General features: G+C 42.3%; 1 protein-coding gene across 1 annotated transcript in view; it reads left to right on the top strand.

Moving 5' to 3' along the window:
- The window catches only part of LOC123952601 (ras and EF-hand domain-containing protein-like), a 71443-nt gene that overhangs the window by 29236 nt on the left and 16026 nt on the right, over positions 1 to 26181 (top strand). The window contains 2 exon segments of the mRNA XM_046021855.1: positions 7702 to 7840; positions 19736 to 19851. Of these exon segments, the coding sequence (XP_045877811.1) occupies positions 7702 to 7840; positions 19736 to 19851 (255 nt within the window).

Below are 26181 nucleotides of genomic sequence, written 5' to 3'. Positions count from 1 at the left end.
AGTGATACATACCCATTATCATATTATCTTAAGAGTGTTTTCATTGCCCTAAAAATCCTCTGTGTTTCACCTATTCATCCTATCCCCTCCCCTCCAATCCCTGGCAACCACTCATCTCTTACTGTCCCCAAGTTTAGCATTTTCCAGAATGTCATAGAGTTGGAATTATGTAGTATGTAATCTTTTCAGATTGGTTTCTTTTACATGGTAATATGCATTTAAAGTTCCTCTATATCTTCTCATGGCTTGGTAGCTCATTTTTCAAGTGTTGGTTTGTATTTCCTCATCTGGATGTACCATAGTTTATCCACTCACCCCACTGAAGAACATCTTGGTTTCTGCCCAGTTTTGGCGGTTATGACCAAAGTGGCCTGCCTGTTCGTTCATATGCAAGTTTTTGTGCTGACATAAGTTTTCACCTCCTTTGGATAAACACCAAGAAGCACTGATTGCTGGACTGTGTGGTTAAGAGCAAGTTTGGTCTCTTACAAAATTGTCACGCTGTCCTCCCAAGTGACTACCATTTTGCATTCCTGACAGCAATGAATGAGAGTTCCTGTTGCTCCACATCCTGACCAGCATTTGATGTTGTCATGTTCTGGAATTTGGCCATTATAATAGGTATTAATTTTCATTTCCCTGATGCCATATAATGTGGAGCATTTTTTCATAGGCTTGTCATCTGTACATCTTCTTTGGTGAAGTGTCCGTTAAGGTCTTTGACCCATTTTTTAATCAGGTTGTTTGTTATTGTTGAGTTTTAAGGATTTTGGGGGAGTATATTTTAGATGACAGTTGTGTCTTTTACAGATGTTTCCTCCAGTCTGTGGCTTATCCTCTCATTTTCTTGCCATTGTCTTTCAAAGAGCAGTTTTTAATTTTAGTGAAGTCTAGCTTATCAATTCTTTTTCTCATGGATTATGCTTTTGGTGTTGTATCTAAAAAGTTGTCACCATACCCATGGTCATCTAGGTTTTCTCCTTATCTTCTCAAAGTTTTATAGTTTTGCATTTTATGTTTAGGTCTATGATCCATTTTGACTTCATTTTGGTGAATGATTTAATGTTTGTGTCTATATTTGTTCTTTTTCAAGCGGAAGCCCAGTTGTTCTAGCACCACTTGTTGAAAAGACTATCTTTGCTCCTGTATTACCTTTGCTCCTTTGTCAAATATCTGCTGACTGTATTCAGGCAGGTCTCTTTATGGGCTCTCTATTCTGTTCAGGTAATCTGTTGGTATGATCAGATTCTAATTGTCTATAATTTTACATATTCTGTAACAAAGAAAAGTCGAAGTTCATGAAATCTTCTGAAGTTGTACATTTCTGGATTCAGTGACACTGGACTTAGCTTTATTTTTTTCCCCCCACAGACTTGTTGCAAAATCCTGTGCTCATTTTTCTGCTTCAGCCAAAAGTTTCTGAAGATGGGAGTAGTTAAGATGCAGACTTGATCAAGTCATTGCTTCCATGTAACACTTCCAGTGTGTCCTCCCATGTCTTTGCTGTGTCTTCTGGCTCCTGCTGACTTCTCACCCCATGTCCACGTCTGATGCTGTTGCCACCTCCCCTGCTCCTGGCTTTCCAGCCCCAGCAACTTCTTCTGGTTGTAGGAGCGGCTGCCTTACCCACCCTCCCCCCAATCCTGCCCCTTCAGCCTGTGGTTATCGGTGCCTGGGACTGGCCACCACCCCCTCACCCCTTTCCCACTGGCTGCCTAATTGACATCTACTCATCCCTCAGGCTATCCCCCAAGTGCTGGTCATGTTCCCCTGTCTATACTGCCAGAATATCTTGTACTTAATTTTCATGATGGGTCTAATGGGGGAAAGGAAGCCAGTCTGTTTCTTAACATTTTACTTCCAGGATCTAGCATCCATGCCTTAGGTGGCATGGGTGTTTTAATTTCCTGCACTCAGATGGTGGGATCATAATGTCAGTTTTCTTTTTTTTTCTTTTTTTTTTTTTTTAAAGATTTTATTTTATTTATTTGACAGAGAGAGAGAGATCACAAGTAGGCAGAGAGGCAGGCAGAGAGAGAGGAGGAAGCAGGCTCCCTGCAGAGCAGAGAGCCCGATGCGGGGCTCGATCCCAGGACTCTGAGATCATGACCTGAGCCGAAGGCAGCGGCTTAATCCACTGAGCCACCCAGGCGCCCCGTAATGTCAGTTTTCTTATGGCGGATGTTGGTATGGGATAATGCAGACATTGGTGGCTTTATACTGTTAGCTTTTGTTCGTAGAAAACTGTCTTGAGTTTTAGATCTAATTGACTTATGTTTGAATGACTACGTTAGCCCCCTATTTTAATGCTTAATGCAGTGAGACTCGGGATCTAAGAGACAGTTTTCCTAACGATCTTACTGGGTCATCGTGTTCCTTAGTGTGCAGTGCCATTATCTGTGCTTGACTATTACCCAGAGGTGTCTGTAGAGCTGAGGTGTCCAGGCATTCTCAGTGCACTACTCCGGTGTGTACACGTCGATGTAGATATGTCTGTATATGGTAAGTGTCAATCCTGTGAAAATATGTCACCCTTTTATAATTTGTACACATCCTAAGTGGACCTGTTTTTCTTCTAAGTTCATGTAATAGCCTTTTCAGTCTCAGTGGGAATATTTGTGACTTAAAATGCTTATTTCCCCCGGACCATTGTAAAATTCTAAGTTGTGAATTGTTCATCGGTAATTACCCACCCCCACTGTCTTACTGTCTTTATTTTTTTTTAACAAGTCATCTTGTAATTTATCAATTGAGATTCATAGGCTCAGATTTTTTTAATTTAATTTTTTTTATTTAAATGCAGTTAATTAACACATAATGTATTATTGTTTCAGAGGTACAGGGCTGTGATTCATCAGTCTTATATAACACCCAGTGCTCATTACATCACATGTCCTCCTTAATGTCCATCACCCTGTTACCCCAACCCTCCATCCCCTCCCCTCCAGCAACCCTCAGTTTGTTTTCTATGATTAAGAGTCTCTTACGGTTTTTCTCCCTCTCTGGTTTTATCTTTTATTTTTTCTTCTCTTCCCCTATGACCCTGTTTTTTATTTTTCTTAAATTCCACATAGGAGTGAGATCATACGATAATTGTCTTCCTCTGATTGACATTTCACTTAGCACAATACCCTCTAGTCCCATCCACGTTGTTGCAAATGGAATGATTTCTTTCTTTTTTTTTTTTTTTTTTTTGGATGGCTGTGTAATATTATAGGCCCAGGTTTTAAACATCTAAATCTAATTGGTAATTCAGGGTGTGTTTTTCTCTGATCTGTATTTCTCTGATGTCTTTCTCTGCCTTTTATTCACTCTCTTCCTTCAGACATAAATTAGATTATGTTTAGTATTAGAGACTTTCTTGGCACAGAAGGGTAGAGAATGTGTGTTGTCTTGATTGACTAAAACCTATGGCTTGACCCTTAATTTTTACCTAGTGTTTGTCAAATGCACCTGTAAACCGCTCTGGGTGGTATTTATAACCAAATGTAGCTGTGTGAGATGAGGCCCCAGACTCAGTGAATCAAAAGCGTTTTGGTCCTTGTCACCACAAGGCATGATTCTCAGTCCTCACATGTGCCACCTGGGGTCAGGCCAGAAGGAAACAGAGCTGTGTGTGCAGCATTGTGCATTCTCTGCTTGCTTAACCTTTGATGTGGGGAGCAAGGACACCGGGGGAGGCCGTGCCTGTGGCACTCTTAGGAGCAGAACAAAGATTGTCTTGGCACCAAGCCTTTGAGCGGAAGGACCCGCATGTGTTTAGCTGCTAGGGTAAGGCATAGCATTTAAAGCTCACAGAGAGGGACCAGGTATCATCTCTTGCAGCAGTAAGGTGTTTGGTTTTTTTTTTTAAATTTTTGTTTTGTTTTTTTCATCAGATGTCAGAATAGCCAAGTATGTTCTGTTGGCTGTCTCTTGGCATAATCCACATGGTTCTCTAGTTTCACGGAAACAGACCAAATGAAATACACAGATATATGGGGGCTGGGGAGCGTGGGAGGGGGCCTTATTGTCTGCAATAGTGCTTTCAACCAAATAGCTGTAGGTAAACAAAATTTTATAAGATTACCTCATTTTAATCCTCATCATGCAGTCATTATTTAAAGGAGACCCTTTGTAATGTGGATAGTCCTTGCAGCAATAATGCATAGCCTCCTCCAAAGCAATTTTTAAAAAATCTTGTTATGTTAAATTTTCTTAAGTGGAAACATGCCCTTGGGGTCCCTTAAGACCAGCTCAGCATTTAGTTTCAGCACAAAGGGCTAGTTCTTTTGTGGGAAGCTGGACTCTGGAGCCAGATGGGCTGAGTTGGAATCCTGACTCTGCTACCAGGATAGTATTTAGCTGTCTCTGCCTCAGTTTCCTCTTTGGTAAACAGGATGCTGGTGGTAACTTCTTTTTAGCGTTGCTGTGAGGATTAAGTGACTAGTGCATGTAACTTCTGGATCACTGCCTGGACTGCATATGTAAGGTGCCTAATAAGTGTCTGCCTCAGTAAAGGATGCTTCCGAGTAGTCTTTTGTTCCCTGAGAGAGAGCGGGTGGTGGTGCTAAAGATTTACCCTGGTCATGGAAGCTTTTACATAGTTAAGTTATCAAGGAAAAAGATGAAGAAGTAATTTAATCTGGAAGAGGATAATTAAAAAAAAAACGAAAACAAAATAGGAAACTATTATGCCAACCTTTTAAGTTCAAACTGACTGTGACAAAGAAGTTCCAAGTCCTAGTGGCTTTACAAAATACAAACATTTCTTTCTTGTATGTCATTCAGATTGAGGCGGTCATACAGCCCTGCTGAGCACTTAAGCTCAGTGTGGTGATTCAGGAAGCCAAGCACATTCTCTCGCATGGCTTCGCCATATTGAAATTCTTCACTTCTGCTGTAGGGGTGAGGAAGAGAGATGGAGGACGGTAGAGAAGAAGTGGGAAGGGGGATGGAGGGAGAGATGCTGAGAGAGAGAGAAAGAGGGAGAATATGAATGAATAGAAGCTCAAATCTAATGAAGGATTTTAGGGAACAAGTATGGAAGTGGCCAACACATTTTACCGTTTACCAGAGCTAGTCACATGACCCTTGTCTACCTGCCTGGTGTTCTGGGAAGTGTGCCTGTAATAGGAAGCAGGATAGATGAGTATTCATGTAGTCTATCGCACAATAATTAACCATAATCACATATTTCTGCTAAAATATCTGGCAGATATTTTTCATAATACCATTTATGAAACTCTATAATGTGAAGACCAGCAAAAGTTTTATAAATTATTGTGTTTCTTTCTTATTTTTGAAATTTGCAGAAAGTCCTGAAATCTGGTGACCTGTGCTTGTGAACATTTTGTTGGGCTCTTAGTCGAGAAGCAAGGACTCTAGGTGACAATATCTTAATAGCCATCTCTGACAGGCAGGTTCCTATTAAGGAGAAAGTTTTTATGTTTTGTATCTTGCTGGTGATCAGTAACTGACAAAAGGCAAGAAGTTAATAATCCTGTTATGCATTGAAATTGCTTGGGACAGTACAAGAGCATTTTTGTTTGTTTTGTTCACTGCTCCAGTAAATACAGCTCACTATTGCAACTAGTGTTTGTATTCAGCTCTGATGGGAAGGATGATGGCCGCTTCCTGCATCTTATATCAAATAAAGTGCCTTAATCCTGCAGCTTTATTAATAATATTGCACTTGAGCAGTTCTCTTCAATCATAATTGGCCTCTGCACAGACAGAGAAGTTTATTTATAAGCGTAAACCTGGGGGAGTTTATAGCTCACGGACACATCTTGAGGCCATGCTTAACTAAGCCTCTAGGTTAATATACACCTCATATTTTTCAGGGGTTTGTAGTTCTGTGAATTAATTTTGGATCCCATTTCTTCTGCCACGGCTCAGATGCTTTAACACAATTGGGAAGTAAAAATAACGTTCTGGAGAATCATGTGGTCTTCGGCTTCAGACGGGGGGTGGAATCCCAGCTCTGCCACTAAGTCACTCTGGGACGTTGGACCTTTTGTTGTTTGCTGTGGTTGCCTATGAATTTCTAGTAACAAATACGAGACTGGTGGCTTAAACAGCTGAAATTTATTTTCATACAGTTCTGGAGGCTCGAAGTCTCAGATCAAGGTGCCTGTGGGGTTTGTTCTTGATGAGGCCTATCTCCTTGGCTTTTGGATGGCCACCTTCCTGTGTCTTCACAGAGTCTTCTCTCTGTACCCTTATGGTATCAGCCACTGAACTTGAATCAAAAACACTGCTAGCCCCACTGACTCGCTCCTTTGTCCTCCAGCAGCTGAGCTGCCCAGTTTTTCTTTTGAAACGACTCTGGAATATGTGTCTTTTAATAAAAGTTAGTAATGACAGCTAGGATTGTCACATATAAATACATGTGAATTTTTTTTAATATTTTATTTATTCATTTGACAGAGAGAGACCACAAGTAGGCAGAGCAACAGACAGAGAGAGAGGAGGAAGCAGGCTCTCTGCTGAGCAGAGAGCCTGACGTGGGGCTCGATCCCAGGACCCTGGGATCATGACCTGAGCCGAAGGCAGAGGCTTTAACCCACTGAGCCACCCAGGCACCCCAATACATGTGAATTTATATGAAGTAATTTTTAACTGACCATAAAATAACAGGTACATTCACTCTCATGATCATAAAGGCTGAAATATGTCTTATAAGGGATTAGTGGAACATGTTATTCATCAGTTTAATGGTTACCTGTTTTTCCTGTACCTCTTATTACCTTTCTTTTTTCAAGTTCTATTTCTATTTCTACTTATTTATTTATTCATTCTTTCATTCATTCAAGTGGGGTCCATGCCCAGTATGGGGCTTGAACTTATGATCTTGAGATCAAGAGTCGCATGCTGTACCAGCTGAGCCAATCAGATGTCCTCATTTACCTTTCTCTTAAAAAAAATACATGCAAGGGGCGCCTGGATGCCTCAGTCCTTAAGCGTCTGCCTTCGGCTCAGGTGGTGATTCCAGGGTCCTGGGATATGGCACTGTATCTGGCTCTGCTCAGCGGGAAGCCTGCTTCTCCCCTCCCACCCCCCTGCTCCTTTCCCCCCTCTCGCTGTGTCTCTGTCAAATAAATAAACAAAATCTTAAAAAAAAAATACCTGCAGTAATAACAAAAATTGCCCCTTCCTGTCAATCCCTCTCTATGCCTTTCTCTTCCCTCACCAGTCTACATCTTCTAACACTAAATCATGACTGGGAAACCTAAATATAGAGAGTTTTTATTTATCAGTCATACCTCAATACATCTAGGAAATAATAAATTTGCTGTTTTAAAAATTTTAAAATTTTAAAAATACAGAGAGGGCACCTGGGTTGCCCAGTGGGTTAAAGGCTCTGCCTTCAGCCCAAGTCATGATCTCAGGGTCCTGGGATCGAGCCTTGCATTGGGCTCTTTGCTCAGTGGGGAGCCTGCTTCCCCCTCTCTCTGCATGTGTCTCTGCCTGCTTGTGATATCTCTCTCTCTCTCTCTGTCAGATAAATAAATAAATTCTTAAAAAAAAAAAAGTAGTACGGAGAGTAGTGCCACAGCATCACTGCCTGCCTGCTCGTCTTTCCTTTCTGGTCCTCCTGTTATTGTTGCTTTTTTTGGTTCTTATGTGTCTCATTCCTGAAAGTATTCTGAAAATTTGCCTTTTCATTTTTTACTTTGTTTAATTTAGCTTTTAATTTTATTTTTTTATTTTTGGCAGAAAAGAGCAAGTTAGTACCTTGTATCTAAACATCAACCTTGTGGAGCCAAGACTAAATAAGTCGTACGAGCATGTTATAAGGAACTTTATCCATGAGATCAAACTGCAGAGCACAGAAATGGAAAACCTGCCCATTGCAGTGAAGAGATATTGAAGTCCTTCCTGTCTTTCTTCCTCTTCTTCTTCTTCTTCTTTTTTTGTTAAAGATTTCTTTGCTTGTTTGACAGAGAGAGACAGAAGAGAGGGAACACAAGGAGGAGTGGGAGAAGGAGAAGCAGGCTTCCCGCTGAGCAGGGAGCCTGACATGGGGCTCAACCCCAGGACCTTGAGATCATGACCTGAGCTGAAGGCAGACGCTTAACCAACTGAACCATCTAGGCACCCCTCTTCTTCTTCTTTTTTTTTTTTTAATAAAGAGAGAGATAGAATGTGAGTGGGGGTGTTGCAGAGGGGTAGAGGGAGAGAGAATCTTAAGCAGGCTCATATGTGGACGTGGAATCCAACACAGAGCTCGAGTTGATGACCCTGAGATCATGAGCTGTACTAGAATGCCAAGTTAGACGCTTAACCGACTGAGGCACCCAGGTTCCCCAAAGCCCTTCCTTTCTGAGTGGTATAGGGAAGTTCTTTAACTGGCTCTGTGTCCAGGAGGCACGTGGGCTGAACTGCATGATCCCATTATGATGTGGGTGGATTTCCTGAACCTCGGGCATCTGGAGCTTCCTAAGCTGGGCCAGCATGAAGGCTGAGTCAGGCAGGATGCTGTAAGGACAGCCAGCAGTCCATCAGTAGGTCACCGTGATCCTATCCTATAAACTTTTCAAGACCAATGATTCCATACAGAACCGTTCTGACAGGTGTGTTACTGTATATCCATCCTCTTGAAGCCTACCGGAAATGTCTCATCTGGAGAGGCAGACAGGACAGCCCTTGAAGCCCAGCCTGGTCATGGGCCGGTGTGTGACTTTGGGCAGGTTCCTGCGTCTGCAGAACGAAACTGTAAACGTCCACATTCTCAGGGTGTGGAGGGCCAGGAGATGATGTCCTGGGTGGAGCCCCCCACCCCAGGCTGACCACATGGTGGGTGCTCAGTGGTGGGATTCTTCCTGTCTCCGGCCCTCCTCACCCAGCCTGAACTGGAAGACAGAAAGCTGTAAGCCCGTACTGTCCTATGGCTTGTGTGAGCCGTAGCTGGTTTACATAGGATATCTTACTGGTCTGACCAGCAGTCCAGGGCAGAGGAAGGGATTACCTGTGTTACAGTCCAGATGTCAGCCTCTTTGTTCCCCAGAAGGACTGCAGTCCTCTGGCTTTAGGGGGAAAGAGAGCATTTTGTTTCTTGTAATTCCTGGCTGTTGTGCCCCATAGTGGCTTCTCGTGGTGGCCATTTCACCAGTGTTTCTGAGGGTGAGGCGCGTCCTGCTGGCCTCTGCCCAGAACTTGTAAAGGCCCCTTTGATAGGATGCACCCCACTTGCAAGGGGGCAGGAGAGGGTATGCCTCAGTCTCTTTATTCTTTCCTTCCACATGATGATGAAGCTATCTAGTTAACCGTTTGGAGTTTAAGTGAAGGGAATTAAAATATAGGAGTGTTTTCAAACACTGATGCTACATAGGACTTTTTATAGTTCTGGAGTCATGTGAGAGTAGAGGTATCATGAACATTTCTGTTCCTGAGTCTGAAATTTTCTCTCAAATTTGTCTTCTAGGGGTTTTCAGTAGGAGAGTAGGGCGGTCCTATGAACTCCAAATTCTGTAAACTAGGCGTGATTCACAGACCCACTTATTTTTTTATTTTATTTTATTTTATTTTATTTTATTTTATTTTATTTTATTTTATTTATTTGACAGAGAGAAATCACAACTAGACAGAGAGAGAGGAGGAAGCAGGCTCCCCGCAGAGCAGAGAGCCCGATGTGGGGCTGGATCCCAGGACCCTGGGATCATGACCTGAGCCGAAGGCAGAGGCCCTAACCCACTGAGCCACTCAGGCGCCCCCAGACCCACTTATTGAGTGGGTCTGTGAATCAGACATTTTAGAGTGTCCAAGATTATCTCTTAAAAGAGACAAACATCCATGCACACGCATGTGCACACACACACACACAAATTTATATGTGACCTTTAAGGATAGTACCATATAAACCCACAAGGGAAAAAAGAATGTCATTCTTCATTCTCATCATGAGATGTCCCTCTGCAGAGGGAATGTCTTACATGTGCTGAGCTGTGTTCCTGCTTGTCGTCTCCCTGCTGCTCAGCTTTGGAGTGGGAGCCAAAGTCAGGCTCTGTCCCAACTACCAGAGACCTCACTGGAGTGCTTTCCATGGTGACTGTGACGTTCTCCTGTGTTCTTAGCTGAGGACCATCATCCTTACCTGGGGTTGTGGATGGGGGCAGATCTCTATCTTTTCACTCTGCACTTGGACCTGAAGGATGGGCAGTGTCCGGATGGGAGCCCTGGACTAGGATAGAGTGGACAGTCTTCATCACACCAGACATTTCACTATGAGCTAGGAATTCACAACAGACATTTCATTATGAGCTAGGAATTGCTGGGGCAAACACAGTGTCGTTATAGACTGATACCTGACTTATTAAAAAAAAAAAATGTTGCTCAGAAGTGAGGAAGGCAGAAAGAACACATTCAGGAGCAGTCCTGGATATCGAGAGGGAGTGGTTGGAAAAATGGTAATAGGGGGAAGAGGGATGTGGGACTTGGCTGTTTAATAGTCCCAGAGTTGAGCAAACCAAACAAACTTTCTGTGGGGATAAGTAGTTCTTAGATGTCATATAGCAGGTATTTATAAACAAACCAGAAATAGCTAACTTTCCAAATGAGGTTAACATCTCTTCAGGCGGGCTGTCAGGTAAGAATGAAGAAAACACAAGGGGAAAATAGCAGTAAGTCACTCAAGAATTTTATTTTGGGGCCTTCTCCCCACCCCTCAGGACTCACTTGGACCTTTATATAGAAATTAAAGTAATGTACGCACAGACTTTGTTAACAAGGGAGCCAGCAAGTGGAAAGCAGGAAAAATGGTGTCGCAGAGCCATCAAACTGGGAGACAGGACATCTTATGTTAGGTTCTTTTTTTTTTTTAATTTTTTTAAGATTTTATTTATTTATTTGACAGAGATCACAAGTAGGCAGAGAGGCAGGCAGAGAGAGGAAAGGAAGCAGGCTCCCTGCTGAGCAGAGAGCCCGACGTGGGGCTCGATCCCAGGACCCTGGGATCATGACAGGCAGAGGCTTTAACCCAATGAGCCACCCAGGCGCCCCATGTTAGGTTCTGTTCTCTACTTTTTTTTTTTTTTCTTTTTTTTTTTTCATTTTATTTATTTTTTCAGTGTAACAGTATTCATTCTTTTTGCACAACACCCAGTGCTCCATGCAAAACGTGCCCTCCCCATTACCCACCACCTGTTCCCCCAACCTCCCACCCCTGACCCTTCAAAACCCTCAGGTTGTTTTTCAGAGTACATAGTCTCTTATGGTTCGCCTCTCTACTTTTTATCAATGTCATGTCATTGACCGTCTAAATCCCGTGGCGGCTCTGTCATCTAGTTGAATAGGCAAGACTTATGAATGAGAAACGTAGATAATAGGACATACATCAGAGAGAGAGAATAAAAAATACATTTTTTAGGGTTTCGTCTGCAGCCTCGACCATTGTAGAGTGTGACAGATGTCTCCATACCAGCCAGTTGCTCCGGAAAACTATGCCACAACTCTCCTCAATGACATGTTCCCATTTCTAACTTTTTGGCAAATCAGTGTGCTCTGCATCTGTAGAGAGGTGATTTGGGGATTAGTAAAGGAAACAGAATTTTTCTAATGTAAAGACTATTTTTATGCTAGAACTTTAGGGAAATGATTAGAAGTAATTGTTCAGATTCCTTTTATCCCCTTCTAATCGGAGCATATAACATTGTGTGTTTTCTATAAAGCATTTCAAAATTCTATCCAAAGATCTGTTTGCCGTAGGGTTCCTTTTTTTTTTTTTTTGGTCCAGGATTGTCAGTCGTGGAAGCAAAAAGGATTTTCAGAATTTATCAACAGCTTCCCAGTGATTTGATATCTTTAGCTGTTCTTTGCCACAATCTAGGTTAACACTATTTTGTCTAATTTATACCATTTACTAAATATCTAGTATTACTGTTATTTTACACCCAAATGGTCAAAGTGCCAATCCTGTTTTACTATGTGGAAGAACAGGGAATATTACTTAAAATAGTGTGTTTCTTCTCATGTGTAACATAGGGGTTGAGATAGACAAGGTTGAAGTTATCTCTGCATGTTGCAGTGAAAAGGTGTGCACCCTCTTGAATTTCAGAGCCCAGGACAAGGCAGCCATGCAGCCTTCCCCTGGAAGAGGAAATGGATCAGAGGATTCAGGCAGCAGAACACAAGATGCGTAAAGATGTGAGTTTGTGGGATTGGCCCTTTCTTTCCACGATTCCCGATGGATTGCCTTTTACAGACTGGGCACCGGGCAGGGTTTTCCATGAGGGCTATTTTTGGTAGTGGTTTTGGGGGTAGAGCGAGGGGAGAGAGAGATAATAAATAATCAAATAAAGTAGATAATTTCAGGAGCTATGAGTAAAGAGCAAGTGTGGTCAGCAACGATGGAGAGAAGAGGTCGGCGGGTCAGGAGCCGCTCTGTGGAGGTGCTGTGAGAGTGGAGGCCGGAGGAAGAAGGCAGAGCCCCCCTGGGGTAGAGAAGGGTGGCTCAGCTCTTATGCCACAGTCTCCCCGACCATGCCCACTGCCAACTTTAAATCTAGATTGCAGGGAATTAAAATTCTGTCTGCGAACCTCAATGTTTTATAATAAAAAGTACTTTTATTCATCACTGAGTGAACTCTATAGTCGAAACTTGCTTACCTTCACTGATTTCCATAGAAGCAATGTTTGTCTTTTTTCCTTATAAACTACAGCTGGGTGATGAATGTTTACTAGAAGTAGAAAATAGACTTACCTGTAAGGTTAATGTTGGGTTGAACATTCTCTATTCATTTGCCCTGTTCCTCCAAGAGGCAGAAGCATGAAGTGAGAAGGGCCTGAGTATTGGCATCTGACCTTAATGTGCTTCCTGGCTTTGCCTTTGCCCAGGCAGGTGGCCCTGGGAAAATAACCTGACCTCTGACCTTGGTGGTGCCATTGTTAGAATGGGGTAATGCACCAGCCTGCTTTACGGAGGCCCAGCCTGATGATGTACATGAGTGCCTAGCACCGGGCCTGAGGCCTGCATCCTGGCTGTGGCCGGCCTGCTCTTTTCCGTGGTTCTTCGTGCTTTGTGTCCTTCCAGATTCTTTGCCTTGGTCTGCTGTACCCCATATATGACTTCGGGTCTCTTCATTGTCGTATCTCTTACTGGCAAGTTGAGTAACTGTTGGGACGTCATGTTCAGCAGAGTCAGTGGTCAGAGTCCATGGGCCCGCTTTAGTGCAGTGGAGATCCCATTCTTCTGTTAGCACTCCATTTGTTGTAGTCTAGAAACAGGAAATTCATGTATATTTTTTCTGCCTTTTTTCCCTCTCCGTGCATTTAATCTGTGTGCTCATTCCTTCATCGAACACTTACAAGCGCACGTGCTCTCCTGCCATCAGTCTCACTGCTTCTTAACCAGCAGACTTGTGGTTGGTGTTGGAGCCCTTACCAGGGCCCCCACACCCTGTAGCTTCATGTTTGGCTCAGCTCGGCTCCCTGTGGTTCTGCACCACACAGCTCTGGTCCGGCGTGATCATCGCTCTTCGTTCTCTCTGCTCTTCCTTCTCTCTATCTGTTTTCTTTGCCCCTCCTTTCCATTTTCCCGAACTCAACCAAGCTTAGAGAAAGTCTCCCCTTCTCCTTGATTCTCCCTCGCAGTCCTCTGGCCATATTCACCTCTTCCTGACCTTGACTCCTTTTGCCCCTACGGTGTTATTCCCTTGCTTCAGGTAAGTATTTTAGACTGTAGTGGCTTTCTTGAAGTAGAATTGACACACAAGGAGCTGCATATTTACAGAATATGATAACGCTGGCTGTACCCATACTCCATGAATCCACCACCACAGTCAAGATAAGGGTGTATCCGTCCACCATCTAAGTTTCCTCAGGCCCCTTTGTCATGCTTCTCTTCCTCCCTCCTCTGCCCTCCTTGCCAGGCAACCACTGGGTATCTTCTTCCATGAAATGTCTGTTAAAATCTTTTGTTCACTTTGAAAATTAGGTGGTTTTCTTATTATGCAGGGTTTTGTGATTATTTTTTAAATACAGTTTTCTTTTAGACTTATTTATTAGAGCATGAGCAAGAGGGGCAGACAGAGATGGGGAGAGAATCTCAAGCCGACTCCGCACAGAGCCCGACCCCAGGACCTCGAGATCTGATCTGACAAAAAATCAAGAGTCAGACACTTAACTGAATGCACCACCCAAGCGCCCCTGTTACGGAGTTTTGAGAGCTCTTTATATATTCTGATTTTAAAATTCTTTCCCCACGGTGACTTGTCTTTTCATTCTCCCAACAGTGTATTTTGAAGAGTAAAAATTTTTCATTTTGATGAGGTCTGATTTGTCAATTTTTCTTTAATGGATCATGCTTTTGGCATCTAAGAAATCTTTGCCTAACAGAAGGTCACAAAGATTATTCTGCTGTTTTCTTCTGTAAATTTTATTTATTTTAGATACTAAGTTTAGGATCCATTTTGCAAGATGTGGGTCAAAGTTCATATTTTTTTGCAGGTGTATATCCAGTTGTTCTAGCACCATTTGTTGGAGATTATTTGTTCTCCACTGAATTGCCTTTGCACTTTGTCCCACGTTGATTTAATGTATTTGTGTGGCTTTATTTCTGGGCTCTCTGGTGTGTTCCATTGATTGCTTTATGCCAGTATTACATTGTTTTGGTGACTATTGCTTTATAATAAGTCTTGAAATCAAGTAATATTAGTTCTTCAACTTTGTTCTTTTTCAAAGTTGTCTTGGCTATTTTAGATCCTTTAATTTCCAGAGCATCACCTTGTCAATTTCTTAAAAACAAAAAAACAAAACCCAAACCTTCTGGAGGTTGATTTGATTTCTTTGCATTTATAGATCAATATGGGGAGAACTCGCATCTTAACAATAATAATAATAGCTCTGCTCTGTATCACTGGTTTTGTGGGATGAGAGGATAATTGCCCTTTTCTTCCTCCAGAGTTCCTCTTTCTGTCCCTTTCCCACCTTCATGACCCTGCCTTTGGTCTTTCTGTTGCCAAATTGACGGCCTTTGTATCTGTTTTATCATCATCATTAAGTTGTCTTTATTTTGTTTTTAGGTGGACTCTCAAAAAGTTAAAAGCCACTAGCAAACATTTCCTTTGTTAGGACTCTAAATAATCTCATTGTCGAGCCCAGAAGTGAGCCAGCTTGCTGCAAGTGCATTTCTTTCTCTCCATTCATTATCCCCATACCACTCAGAAGGGAAGGCTCCTAGCTTCATGGTCAAGTTGGAATGTGACATCAGTTCCACATTTTGCCACATCTCAGTTAGCTCTGTATTTGGATCATGACTTTCTTGTAGTTGAGTTTTTGGTTTCTTGTAAAAAGAAACTTTGGCATCTTCAGGATATCATCCACTGATGCCTTCCAGCTTCTTATTTATTCTTCCCAATGCATGGAATTTGTGTTTTCTCCTTCAAAATGTTAATTTTTGAGTCTCCAAAACTTCAGTTCTTATTGGACTGATTGTTTTTTGAACTCACTACACATACATCATCCTGGAATTTCTGAACATTTTAGGTAGCTGTTGTAGGATTCCTGTGCACATAGGTAAATTAGGTCTGTTTACCTTGGGACCTCCTCCCTGAGAGGGTGTCTTCCTAGGAGTTGTGTGTGTGAAGCTGGCTGTTAGAATAGGGGACCCCGATGACCGGAATGGATAAGAAGCCTTAGGACACTGTATAGGGGTCATTCAGTTCTTTTTCTTTCTTTTTTTTTTTAATTTTTATTTATTTCTTATTTTTTTATAAATATATAATGTATTTTTATCCCCAGGGGTACAGGTCTATGAATCGCCAGGTTTACACACTTCACAGCACTCACCATAGCCCATACCCTCCCCAATGTCCATAACCCCACTCTCCCTCTCCCAAACCCCCCTCCCCCCAGCAACCCTCAGTTTGTTTTGTGAGATTAAGAGTCACTTACAGTTTGTTTCCCTCGCAATCCCATCTCATTTCCTTTATTCTTCTCCTATCCTATCTTCTCCTATCCCCTAACCCCCCATGTCCTCATATCAGGGAGATCATATGATAGTTGTCTTTCTCCGATTGACTTATTTCAATAAGCACGATACCCTCTAGTTCCATCCACGTCATTGCAAATGGCAAGATTTCATTTCTTTTGATGACTGCAGAGTATACCATTGTGTATATATACCACGTCTTCTTTATCCATTCATCTGTTGATGGACATCTAGGTTTTTCCATAGTTTGGCTATTGTAGACATTGCTGCTATTAACATTCAGGTACACGTGCCACTTCAGATCACTACATTTGTATCTTTAGGGTAAATACCCAGTAGTGCAATTGCTGGGTCATAGGGTAGTTCTATTTTCAACATTTTGAGGAACCTCCATGCTGTTTTCCAGAGTGGTTGCACCAGCTTGCATTCCCACCAACAGTGGAGGAGGGTTCCCCTTTCTCCGCATCCTCGCCAGCATCTGTCATTTCCTGACTTGTTAATTTTAGCCATTCTGACTGGTGTGAGGTGATATCTCATTGTGGTTTTGATTTGTATTTCCCTGATGCCGAGTGATGTGGAGCACTTTTTCATGTGTCTGTTGGCCATCTGGATGTCTTCTTTGCAGAAATGTCTGTTCTGTACTCTGCCCATTTTTTTTTTAAAGATTTTACTTATTTGATATATATAGAGAGATCACAAGTAGACGGAGAGGCAAGTAGAGAGGGGTGGGGGAAGCAGGCTCCCCGCTGAGCAGAGAGCCCAATGCGGGGCTCAATCCAAGGACCCTGAGATCATGACCTGAGCCAAACCTCTGCCCATTTCTTGATTGGATTGTTTGTTCTTTGGGTGTTGAGTTTGCTATGTTCCATATAGATTTTGGACACTAGCCCTTTATCTGATATGTCGTTTGCAAACATCTTTTCCCATTCTGTCTGTTGTCTTTTGGTTTTGTTAACTGTTTCCTTTGCTGTGCAAAAGCTTTTAGTCTTGCAGTGAGAGCCTCCATTTTTGATTGCACCTCATTAATAGCTTTTTTGATTTCAACTTGGTTAGATTTTAGTTCTTTTATTTTCTCCAGAGAGGGTTTCTCTAATATCTTCCATGCCTTTTTTGAGCCAGGCTAGAACCTTGAGAATCGTTATTCTGAACTCTAGATCTGACATATTACCAATCTGTATTGATTAGGTCCCTAGCCTTCGGTACTGCCTCTTGTTCTTTTTTTTGTGGTGAATTTTTCTGCCTTGTCATTTTGTCCAGATAAGAGTATATGAAGGAGCAAGTAAAATACTAAAAGGGTGGCAAAGACCCCAGAAAAATGCGCTTTAACCAAATCAGAAGAGACCCCAAATCGTGGGGGGGAGAAAGGGGATAAAAGGAGGTTCAGAAAAAAAAAAATAAAAAAAGAAAACGAATAAAGAAAAAATATAAAAGAGAAAGAAAATATATATATATATATTAGATAAACTAGTTAAAAAACATTAAAAAAGGGGCACCTGGGTGACTCAGTGGGTTAAAGCCTCTGCCTTCGGCTCAGGTCATGATTCCAGGGTCCTGGGATTGAGCCCCGCATCGGGCTCTCTGCTCAGTAGGGAGCTTGCTTCCTCCTCTCTCTCTCTGCCTGCCTCTCCGCCTACTTGTAATTTCTGTCTTTCAAATAAATAAATAAAATCTTAAAAAAAAAACGTTAAAAAAGAAAAGGGTAAAAGTTTAAAATATTTAACAGAAGAAAAAAAATTGAAAAAAAAATTAAATTAACTGCAAGACTAAAGAATCATGGGGAGAAAGCCATGAGTTCCGTGCTTTGCTTTCTCCTCCTCTATAATTCCACTGCTGTCCTTGGTCTTGAACCTGCTCCTTGGTAGATGAACTTCCAAAAATGGAATGATCCCTTTTTGTTGATCTTCTCGGGGAGGCGCCTGTTGGAGTGACTCTCAGGTGTCTTTGCCCGAGGCGGAATTGTACCGCCCTTACCAGGAGCCGGACTAAGTAATCAGCTCAGGTTTGCTTTCGGAAGCTTTTGTTCCCTGAACGCTTTCTGTAGAGTTCCGGAGGACGGGAATGAAAATGGCAGCCTCCCAGTCTCCGGTCCAGAGGAGCCCAGAGCCCGAGGCCCCACGACTCAGTGCACCACCAGAAAACAGCACCCAATCACTCTTGTATCCCCAGCCTCCAGCCGCGCTCTGAGCTCTCCCAGCCCGCGACCGGTTCAAGGTAACCCCAAGCTGAGAGCTCAGTCCTCGACTCTGTCTCTGTGGCTGGCTTCCCCGTTCTAATACTTGCAAGCTCTGCGACACTCCGACACCCCTGATCCTTCTGTGACCCTGCGGGACCTGGGGCCATGCTGACCCCGCGTGGGCTTCACCCCAGTTTAGCCTCTGGAGCAATGTCCCTCAGTGGAACAGACTTTTAAAAGTCCTGATTTTGTGCTCCGTTCCTCCGCGGCTTGCCGGGAGCCGGCCCCTCCCCCCGTGGTCTATCTTCCCGTCATTTTGGATTCCCTTCTCTGCCAGTCCTACCTTTCAGAAAGTGGTTGATTTTCTATTTCTAGAATTGCTGTTCTTCTTCTCTTCGATCTCCCATTGGATTTGTAGGTGTTTGCAATGTTTAGATAAGCTATGGAGCTGATCTCCTGCTACCTGATGTAGTCTCAGCCTGCTACTTCTCCGCCTTCTTGACTCCTCCCCGTTCTCTTTTTCTTTTTAAAGATTTTTATTTATTTGTTTGAAAGGAGAGAGTGGGGGCAGAAGGAGAGGCAGAGAATCTGAAACAGACTCCACGCTGAGCACCAAACCTGAGGCAGAGCTCTATCTCATGACCCTGAAATCAGGACTTGAGCCCAAACCAAGAGTTGGATGCTTAACTGACTGTGCCATCCAGGCACCCACTTCTGTTCTTTTTAAAAAGACAAGCCCTGTCTTACTGCCTTGGGAGTTGAGTCTGATTATGTGCTATTCTTTGCTAGTGTAAGAGAGGATGGCCTGGGGGCTGCGGGCTGCATGCCTTAATACACAAATTTAATCTCTGTTTTTAAGCTCCATTTCCATTTGTTGGGTGGCCGGTGCTGCCTAGCTAATTGCCTCCTCCTTTGCTCTGTAGTAAAACCTTTCCCACGCCTCTTCCAGACCTACTGTGCTCCTGCTCTCTTCTCTTCTGTCATCACATTTCCATCCGGTTTCCATCTCCCAGAAATGTATTTAATTCACTTGACTGTTGGGAGGCCCGTCTTGCATTCTTGTAACCTGTATTGGCTTATTTCATGTTATTTGGTATTTCATGGGAATGGGGTCTTCAAAGGAAAAGAAAAGGTTTCTACTGGAAACCTCCAGTGTTTTTTTCTTCTTTTTTAAGAAAAGCATAAACTTTTTAAAAAAAAACTACACTATTTTTAAGTGTAAAACTCACAAATGGTAGGTGATGAAATTTATTGTAAAAATAAGCCAGTCTGCCCGGTGATAAATACTGTTAATTCCATGGCTTATTTGTCAGTAGATTCATAGTTCTCATTGAGTAAAACAGATGTTTACGTGTCTGATCTGAGTTAATTTTCCAATAACATGTTAAAGTACATCACGATCATGTCTTGACTGGAGTATTTTGGCACCAAATGTCAAACGTTAAAAAAAAGAACAATTTTAAATATTTAGCTTTTTGAGACTTTACTACCTTATGATATTTTCAAATCACCTTGAATTGGTAACTAGTTCTTCGAACACCCAAGATTTGAAGGACTGTGGAGGTGTGGGGGTGTGTGAGTTTCCATTACACTTGACTCTCCCAGGTGGAAGATGCCCGAAATCTAATGCTTGTGCTGTTCCTTTCTTTCAGGAAAATCAGAAAGTTAAGAAAGATCTTTTAGAATCACAGACAAATATAGCCTTTCTTCAGAGCAAATTAGATGCTTTGAAAAGTGATTATGCTGATCAGACTCTGAATTCAGAAAGGTATGAAACTTGGCATTTTATTCTTTAGTTTGAGCAGGTTGTTTGTCTAGATGGCCAGCCGTGTGAATGAAGTCAGCTACGTAATCATAAAGGGTTATTTATTGGCCTTGCTGGTATGTTCTTTGCTTTTCCAAAGATTTCACTTTCAGTATCCTATTTCCTGGTGATTTTTGTGTTAAATTTTTTTTTTTTTAACAAAAAGATTGATTAGTATAATTATTGACTGCTTTGGAGAGTGCAGGGCTTAATAGATGTTTGAATTATTGGGAATAGAAGAGTATACCTAAAATGTCGGCAGTCACTCTGCTAATTGAAGTGCACACACACAGCAGTACATGCATACATGTATATGTATGTATGCATATACATATATATATGTGTGTGTATATATATATGCAAATTCCTATGTAAGTATCCATATATATCCATATACCCCTATATGTCCATGTATATGGATACTTACATGGGTATTTGCATTCACAGATTTCCATACAAATGCATATATGGAGATATACATCCAAAATACATACATATGTGTGCATGTGTCTATATAAACTTGTACCCTTGGGGAAAATGTCATGCTTTTTGTTTTATTTGCTTGCAAACTTTAATCACAATTAAGGTCCTGTAATGGTCAGGAGTGAAACATTTAAGTACTTATTGTATACAGGTTCCTGACTTACAGAAGGAGTAGTGAGTGTGGAATATATGAAAAAAAGAAAAGCAAAGATATGGTCTCTACTGTATGAGAAGTTCAAGTTCTTTGAGAAAGCCACGAAGCTGAAAGGTTACGGAGCTTCATAGGAGCTCAGCAGTGTCAGAAACAATCCCAGCAATGTTGCTGGTTGGGTCCATTGCCATGTGATGGTAGATAAAGTGTCCTTTTTATTCAGAAGAGGTGAAGAGATTTATTAGAGAGGAGATGCTTGAGGGCAGCTTGGGAGGAGCTGGCCTGCACTGATCGGGGGTTGGGGGGATCAGGGGCAATGTCCGTGAGGTTACGCAGGCGGCCCTGACATCTGGCAGGCACTGTGTATAGGACCTTCCTAGCATTAACTCTTGCAATCCATAGAATGTCCTATGAGATACAAACTTTTAGTCTCTCCATTTCAGAGCCTCTTAAGAGTCTCAGAGTTGCTCTAAGTGAGCAGTAAGCAAGGCAGAGACAAGAACAGAGGGAAAGGTAAGACTGGCTTGGGGAACAGTGCTCAGACCTCTGGACAGGGAAAGGTATTTCGAATGGAAGAGTAAAAGTTAAAATCTAAAAATTTAAAAGCCAGTTTAAGGGTATAATGCAAGGGCCCAGCATTTTTGGCTAAGGAGCTGGAATTCCTATCATCAATTGGGAACCTTTTTTTAAATTTAATTTTTTTAAAGATTTTATTTATTTATTTGATAGAGAGAGACAGTGAGAGAGAGAACACAAGCAGGGGGAATGGAAGAGGGAGAAGCAGGCTTTCCAGCAGAGCAGGGAGCCCGATGTGCGGCTCGATTCCAGGATCCTGGGATCATGACCTGAGCTGAAGGCAGATGCTTAATGACTGAGCTACCCAGGCACCCCAGGAACCTTTTAGCTTTATCATAAATAGAGTGAGTGGACAGGTTATTATTGATGACAGTTGAGAGCCTGAGAGTCTTTGAAAGCTAGTGATGGGGATTATCTGCTTAGAAATGAGACTGGGGCCAAATAGGGGCTGGCAGTGAGTGGCTGAAGTTCTCAGGGGACATTACCAAGAGGAGGCCAGAGCTTTGTAATAAAGCAACAGGAATCACTGAGCATGGTTTTATGACAGATGGAGAGAGCCTGGTCCTGTGGACTTCTCTTTGGTTTATGGTGAGGAGGGAGAGCCAGGCAGGGAGAGGAGAAGGAATCACAAGGACGGAGAAAAATAGCTGGGCTGGGATTGCGTTAAAGCAGAGAAAGAGCAGGGTAGGGTCAAAGTAGAGAGAGCAGGCTGGGTTGCAGGGACTAGTAATGAGTGCCTGGGGAGAGGGGGTTTAGCAGAAGGTGAAGGGCATGGTCCTGTGAGGAATGGAGCTGGCTTTGGGAGGGAGAACAAGACCTTGCACAGGAAGCAGAGGGGGGTATGCAGGCATGTGGGGCTGCTGACCACACAGAGGGACTGAACGATAGAAAACCATGGCCAAGGACACAGATCTTTGAGAAAGGTGAAGAGGAGTGTGGAGGATAGGTATAAGGCAGGACTGCATACCTAATTCTGGTTCAAACATAGAATATAGTTTTACAGGGATCTGGAAATAATCCGAGAGTACACAGAAGATCGAAATAGTCTTGAGAGGCAAATTGAAATACTCCAGTAAGTTCTCATATAAAACGCTCATTACATTTATATTTTCCTAATGTTTTGTGAATGAGACATGTGCCCCATGTCACACGAGTGGCCATATTCTCAAGACTGGATTTGCAGGTCCATGTGGGTTTCTTTCGCTGTGGTGCATTCAGCATTTGGCCTTCCCCTGCTTTCAATCCTAAATAAACTATTCGAATCCAGGGACTAGAGTATAATTCTCTCTAAGTCCTCGCCAGTCAGGTGAGATGTTGTTACACCTCCATAAAGACTCAGGGCTCAGACCTCAGCAGCTGTCTCTGCAGCTCAGCACATGGAGAGGCTGTCAGGAATCTCCTGTTAACTCACGTCAGAGCATGGGACACGCACATTCTTGCCCAACATATTGTTCTTGATGAGATGGCTATTTTTCTTAGTTTTTTTTTTTTTTTTTTTTAACCCTACTGGAAATATAACACCTGCTTATCAACTTCACACCCAAGTTACTGTAATTCCAGCCTCCGAGGGCCTTCCCCACAAGACCTCCCCCTCCTCTACCTCAGCAATCTCTTCTACCCATGTAAGTTCTGTTTTGTCTCCCCAGATGAAGGAGGATCAGATTTGGCAAGTTTGTTTTCCCCGTTTTGAATGATTGTTAAGTCTCACCTGTGGCAGTTACAGAGTTGACCTGTTACAGTAATCCTGCTCATTCATTTATTCATTCGTCCAGCAGACTTTTACAGGTCAGATATGCCAGGAACTGAGCATAGAATGGCAATTAAAAAAAGAAAAAAGAAAAAAGTCTCTCTGTCTCTTTATGGGGCTTATCTAGGGGAAGAAGATGGAAACTGATGGCTTATTGTAGAAATAAACATTAAAATGCCAAAGAAGTGGTACGGGGGGGAAGGGATGTGCCTACTGGGGGCATATAGTGCAGAGCTTCCTCCTAACCAGGAAGGTCCAGGAAGTGTTCTGGCAGATGCAACAACTGAGCTGAGATCTGAAGGATGGATCAGCCTTAAGTAGATTCAGATTGGTCACTCTCAGGCAGAAGCTCTGTTATTGTCCTCGGTTTTTAGAAGAGATGCCACCGCTCTGACAAGTCAGATGACTCCCATCAATGATATGGAAGGTACATGCCTGCATGGGATTTGAACCCAGAGTCAACATCAGAACATTTCATCGATACCTGACAGTGCCCGGTGGGCAGCAACAGGTCACAAGGAAGACGTGGGAGGAGCCGGAAGAAGTGTGACATAATACATTGCATCTACGCCTGGCTGGGACACGTGCACAGGGACAGAGAGTGGCACATGGGGCCACCTGGGTCCAGTCATTTAGGAAACAGAGACCTTCAAGAAACCTATTTACACTGCAAAGCTACCTGAGGGAACAGTGGGTTCCTTTTTTTTTTTTTTTTTTTAAAGATTTTTTATTTACTTATTTGACAGAGAGAGATCACAAGTAGGCAGAGAGGCAGGCAGAGAGAGTGAGAGGGAAGCAGGTTCCCTGCTGAGCAGAGAGCCCTATGCGGGACTCGATCCCAGGACCCTGAGATCATGACCTGAGCCGAAGGCAGCGGCTTAAACCACTGAGCCACCCAGGCGCCCCGGAACAGTGGGTTCCAATAGCATAGCTAATTCCTGAAATGCCTTGAGACCTTTAAAAGGGAGGTAATCCATCAGTTAAGTTGTAGTTCTAGTAGTGAATTATGATCTCAGTTTATGAGGTTTGAAGAGGAGTGGTAGAAAGTTGGAAGAGGTGGTTAAGTAACTCAGTGTTCTGTACTTCGCAGCCTGTGAAGAAGGCGGCTTTTACCCCAACTTCCCTTATCTGCTTGTTTGTTTATTTGCTGTGTAGAACAGCTAACCAGAAGTTAGATGACAGTAATGACAGCCTTAGGAGCGCCCTTGAAAACAGTTACAGCAAGTTCAACAGATCGTGGGTATGTAGTGGAATTTTATAATACATTCTCTTCTTTCTTATAGTAGAGTATTTTGATGAAGATCATGTATCTTCTTAAAGGGGGAACTTACAAAAATGCGAAACTATTCCATTTCAATAGAGGAGGCAACATTTTCCCAAATTAAAGGATATGCTACCCTTCTGCCGAGATAAATGCCTAGATGTTCACCAACTGTCTGTTAGCTGTTCAAGGAAACCAGAGAAAGATATGTAAGGTGTGAGCTGGGTCCTGGAAGAGTTTATAGTGTAGTAGGGAGTTCAGATGTGCACAGATAGCAATGATAGAAGAAAAAATGGGAAATCTTATCGAAGTAGGAAGAAAATACTTCCCATTTCAGAGGAGGGAGAAGGTGTGTCTGGCTAAGGAGTGTATTTAGACACACTGAGTATTCTTTAGGTCGTGAGATGATCAGAGTGGGGGCCTTGGATTTAAAACACTGCTACAGAAACAAGCTATGCCCGTCTTGGAATTTTGAGTAAATTTCCTGACTACATGTGTCAGAAATCCTCTTCTCCCACTTTTGGGGGTCAGCTTCAAGTTTAGGGTTCCTTTGCCTTAGCTTTAGGCTTTAGCCTTTAGCTCAGTTACTGAACCAAATTATGGTTTGAGAAGAGATAAATCCAAAGACGTTGGTATTCAGAATCCTAGACAATGCAGGCAACCAGGATGCTCTTTATGGCTCATGCAGTGGGATTTGGACCTAAGACACAATGCAGAGAGAGTACTACAGGAGTTATCTTGGTGTTTGTGCTCACATTTACTCATGTAGGGTACCAGCTTTTAATTACATTAGAAGTTAGTGTGTTATATATGTGTATATATGTATTATGTGTTTATGGAATAACAAAATGTTGCTTATATATTTTATGTATTTCAATGCATAAGTAATATATCACCAGGGAATACAATTTCTAGGAGCAGTCCCAAATTTAATGGTCATTCTCCTCATCCTCTGGGCTATGACACCTATGGTAACACCTACTTTTCATTTGAATTCTGGATCAGAGTGAAAAGGAAAGTAAATTTCCTTAGAGGGGAATTAAAACAGTAGAATCTACTTTGGGCACTAATTTCTATTTTCTGCTATCTTATTTAAAATTTCTGAAACCTGTAAAGATTCAAAGTAGAAATGTTTCAGAGAGGGCGAAGTGATTTCCTTAAGACATTGTTATGACTTGATTTTATGTGTGCTTCCCCTGACCTCATTCTCTCGTTACATCTTGTTCCTCAGAAGTGAACTCTGAAAACTCTTAGAGGGAAACAAGCAGAACTATAGTGTTGGATGTTGCCATATACGTGGGATAGGATGTTCAGACTCTTGGCAAATGTTTAATAGCTCAACATAATATTATGTAAGCTGTGTTCGAGGAAACTTTCAAAACAAATAAAAACATGACTAGCAGACATTTGTGAGCTGTTGTATTGAAAGACTCATAGAGATTTAACAGAAGTGAGAATTTAGCTCTATTTTGAATCAAATGAAGTGACATATTGGTAACCTGAGATCTGGCGACAAGGACTGAAAGATTAAATGTGTGTACTTGTGTGTATAATACATATGTCCATTGTTATTACTTGAAAAGTTAAATTTGGGGGTTATCTAATCTTGAAAGTAGAAGTTAAGGCATAAGCTATGGGCTTCTAGCTCTCCATTTTCAATGCAACTTTCCAATTCATATTCATTCCCTTTGCATTTGGGATCTTTTGTTCTAAAGAATAAAAATGTATTGAGAGTTAAGATGGCAGAGCAGTAAGGGGGACCCTATGCTTGCCTTGTCCCTCAAACACAGCTTGATAAATATCAGATCTTCCAAATACTCAAGAATCGATCTGAATACTGAGAGAACAAAATGCAGAACTAGAGGGAGAAAACATTGTAGTAGGTAGGAGGTGCAGAGGCATGGTTCTGCAGATCTTTCCACAGAAACCTGGCAGGCCAGTGGAGAGTGGCAATATATTCAACATGCTAGGAAAAATATGCAGCCAAGAATACATTATCCTGCAAGGCTAGCATTCAAAGTAGAAGGAGAGATAAAAAGTTTCCCAGACAAACAAAAACCAAAGGAGTTCCTGACC

Source organism: Meles meles, chromosome 11 (genome assembly GCF_922984935.1).
Source record: "Meles meles chromosome 11, mMelMel3.1 paternal haplotype, whole genome shotgun sequence".
NCBI classification, from domain to species: domain Eukaryota; kingdom Metazoa; phylum Chordata; class Mammalia; order Carnivora; family Mustelidae; genus Meles; species Meles meles.
Note: the sequence above shows the minus strand (reverse complement) of the source record. Positions and strands in the feature narration are given on the sequence as shown.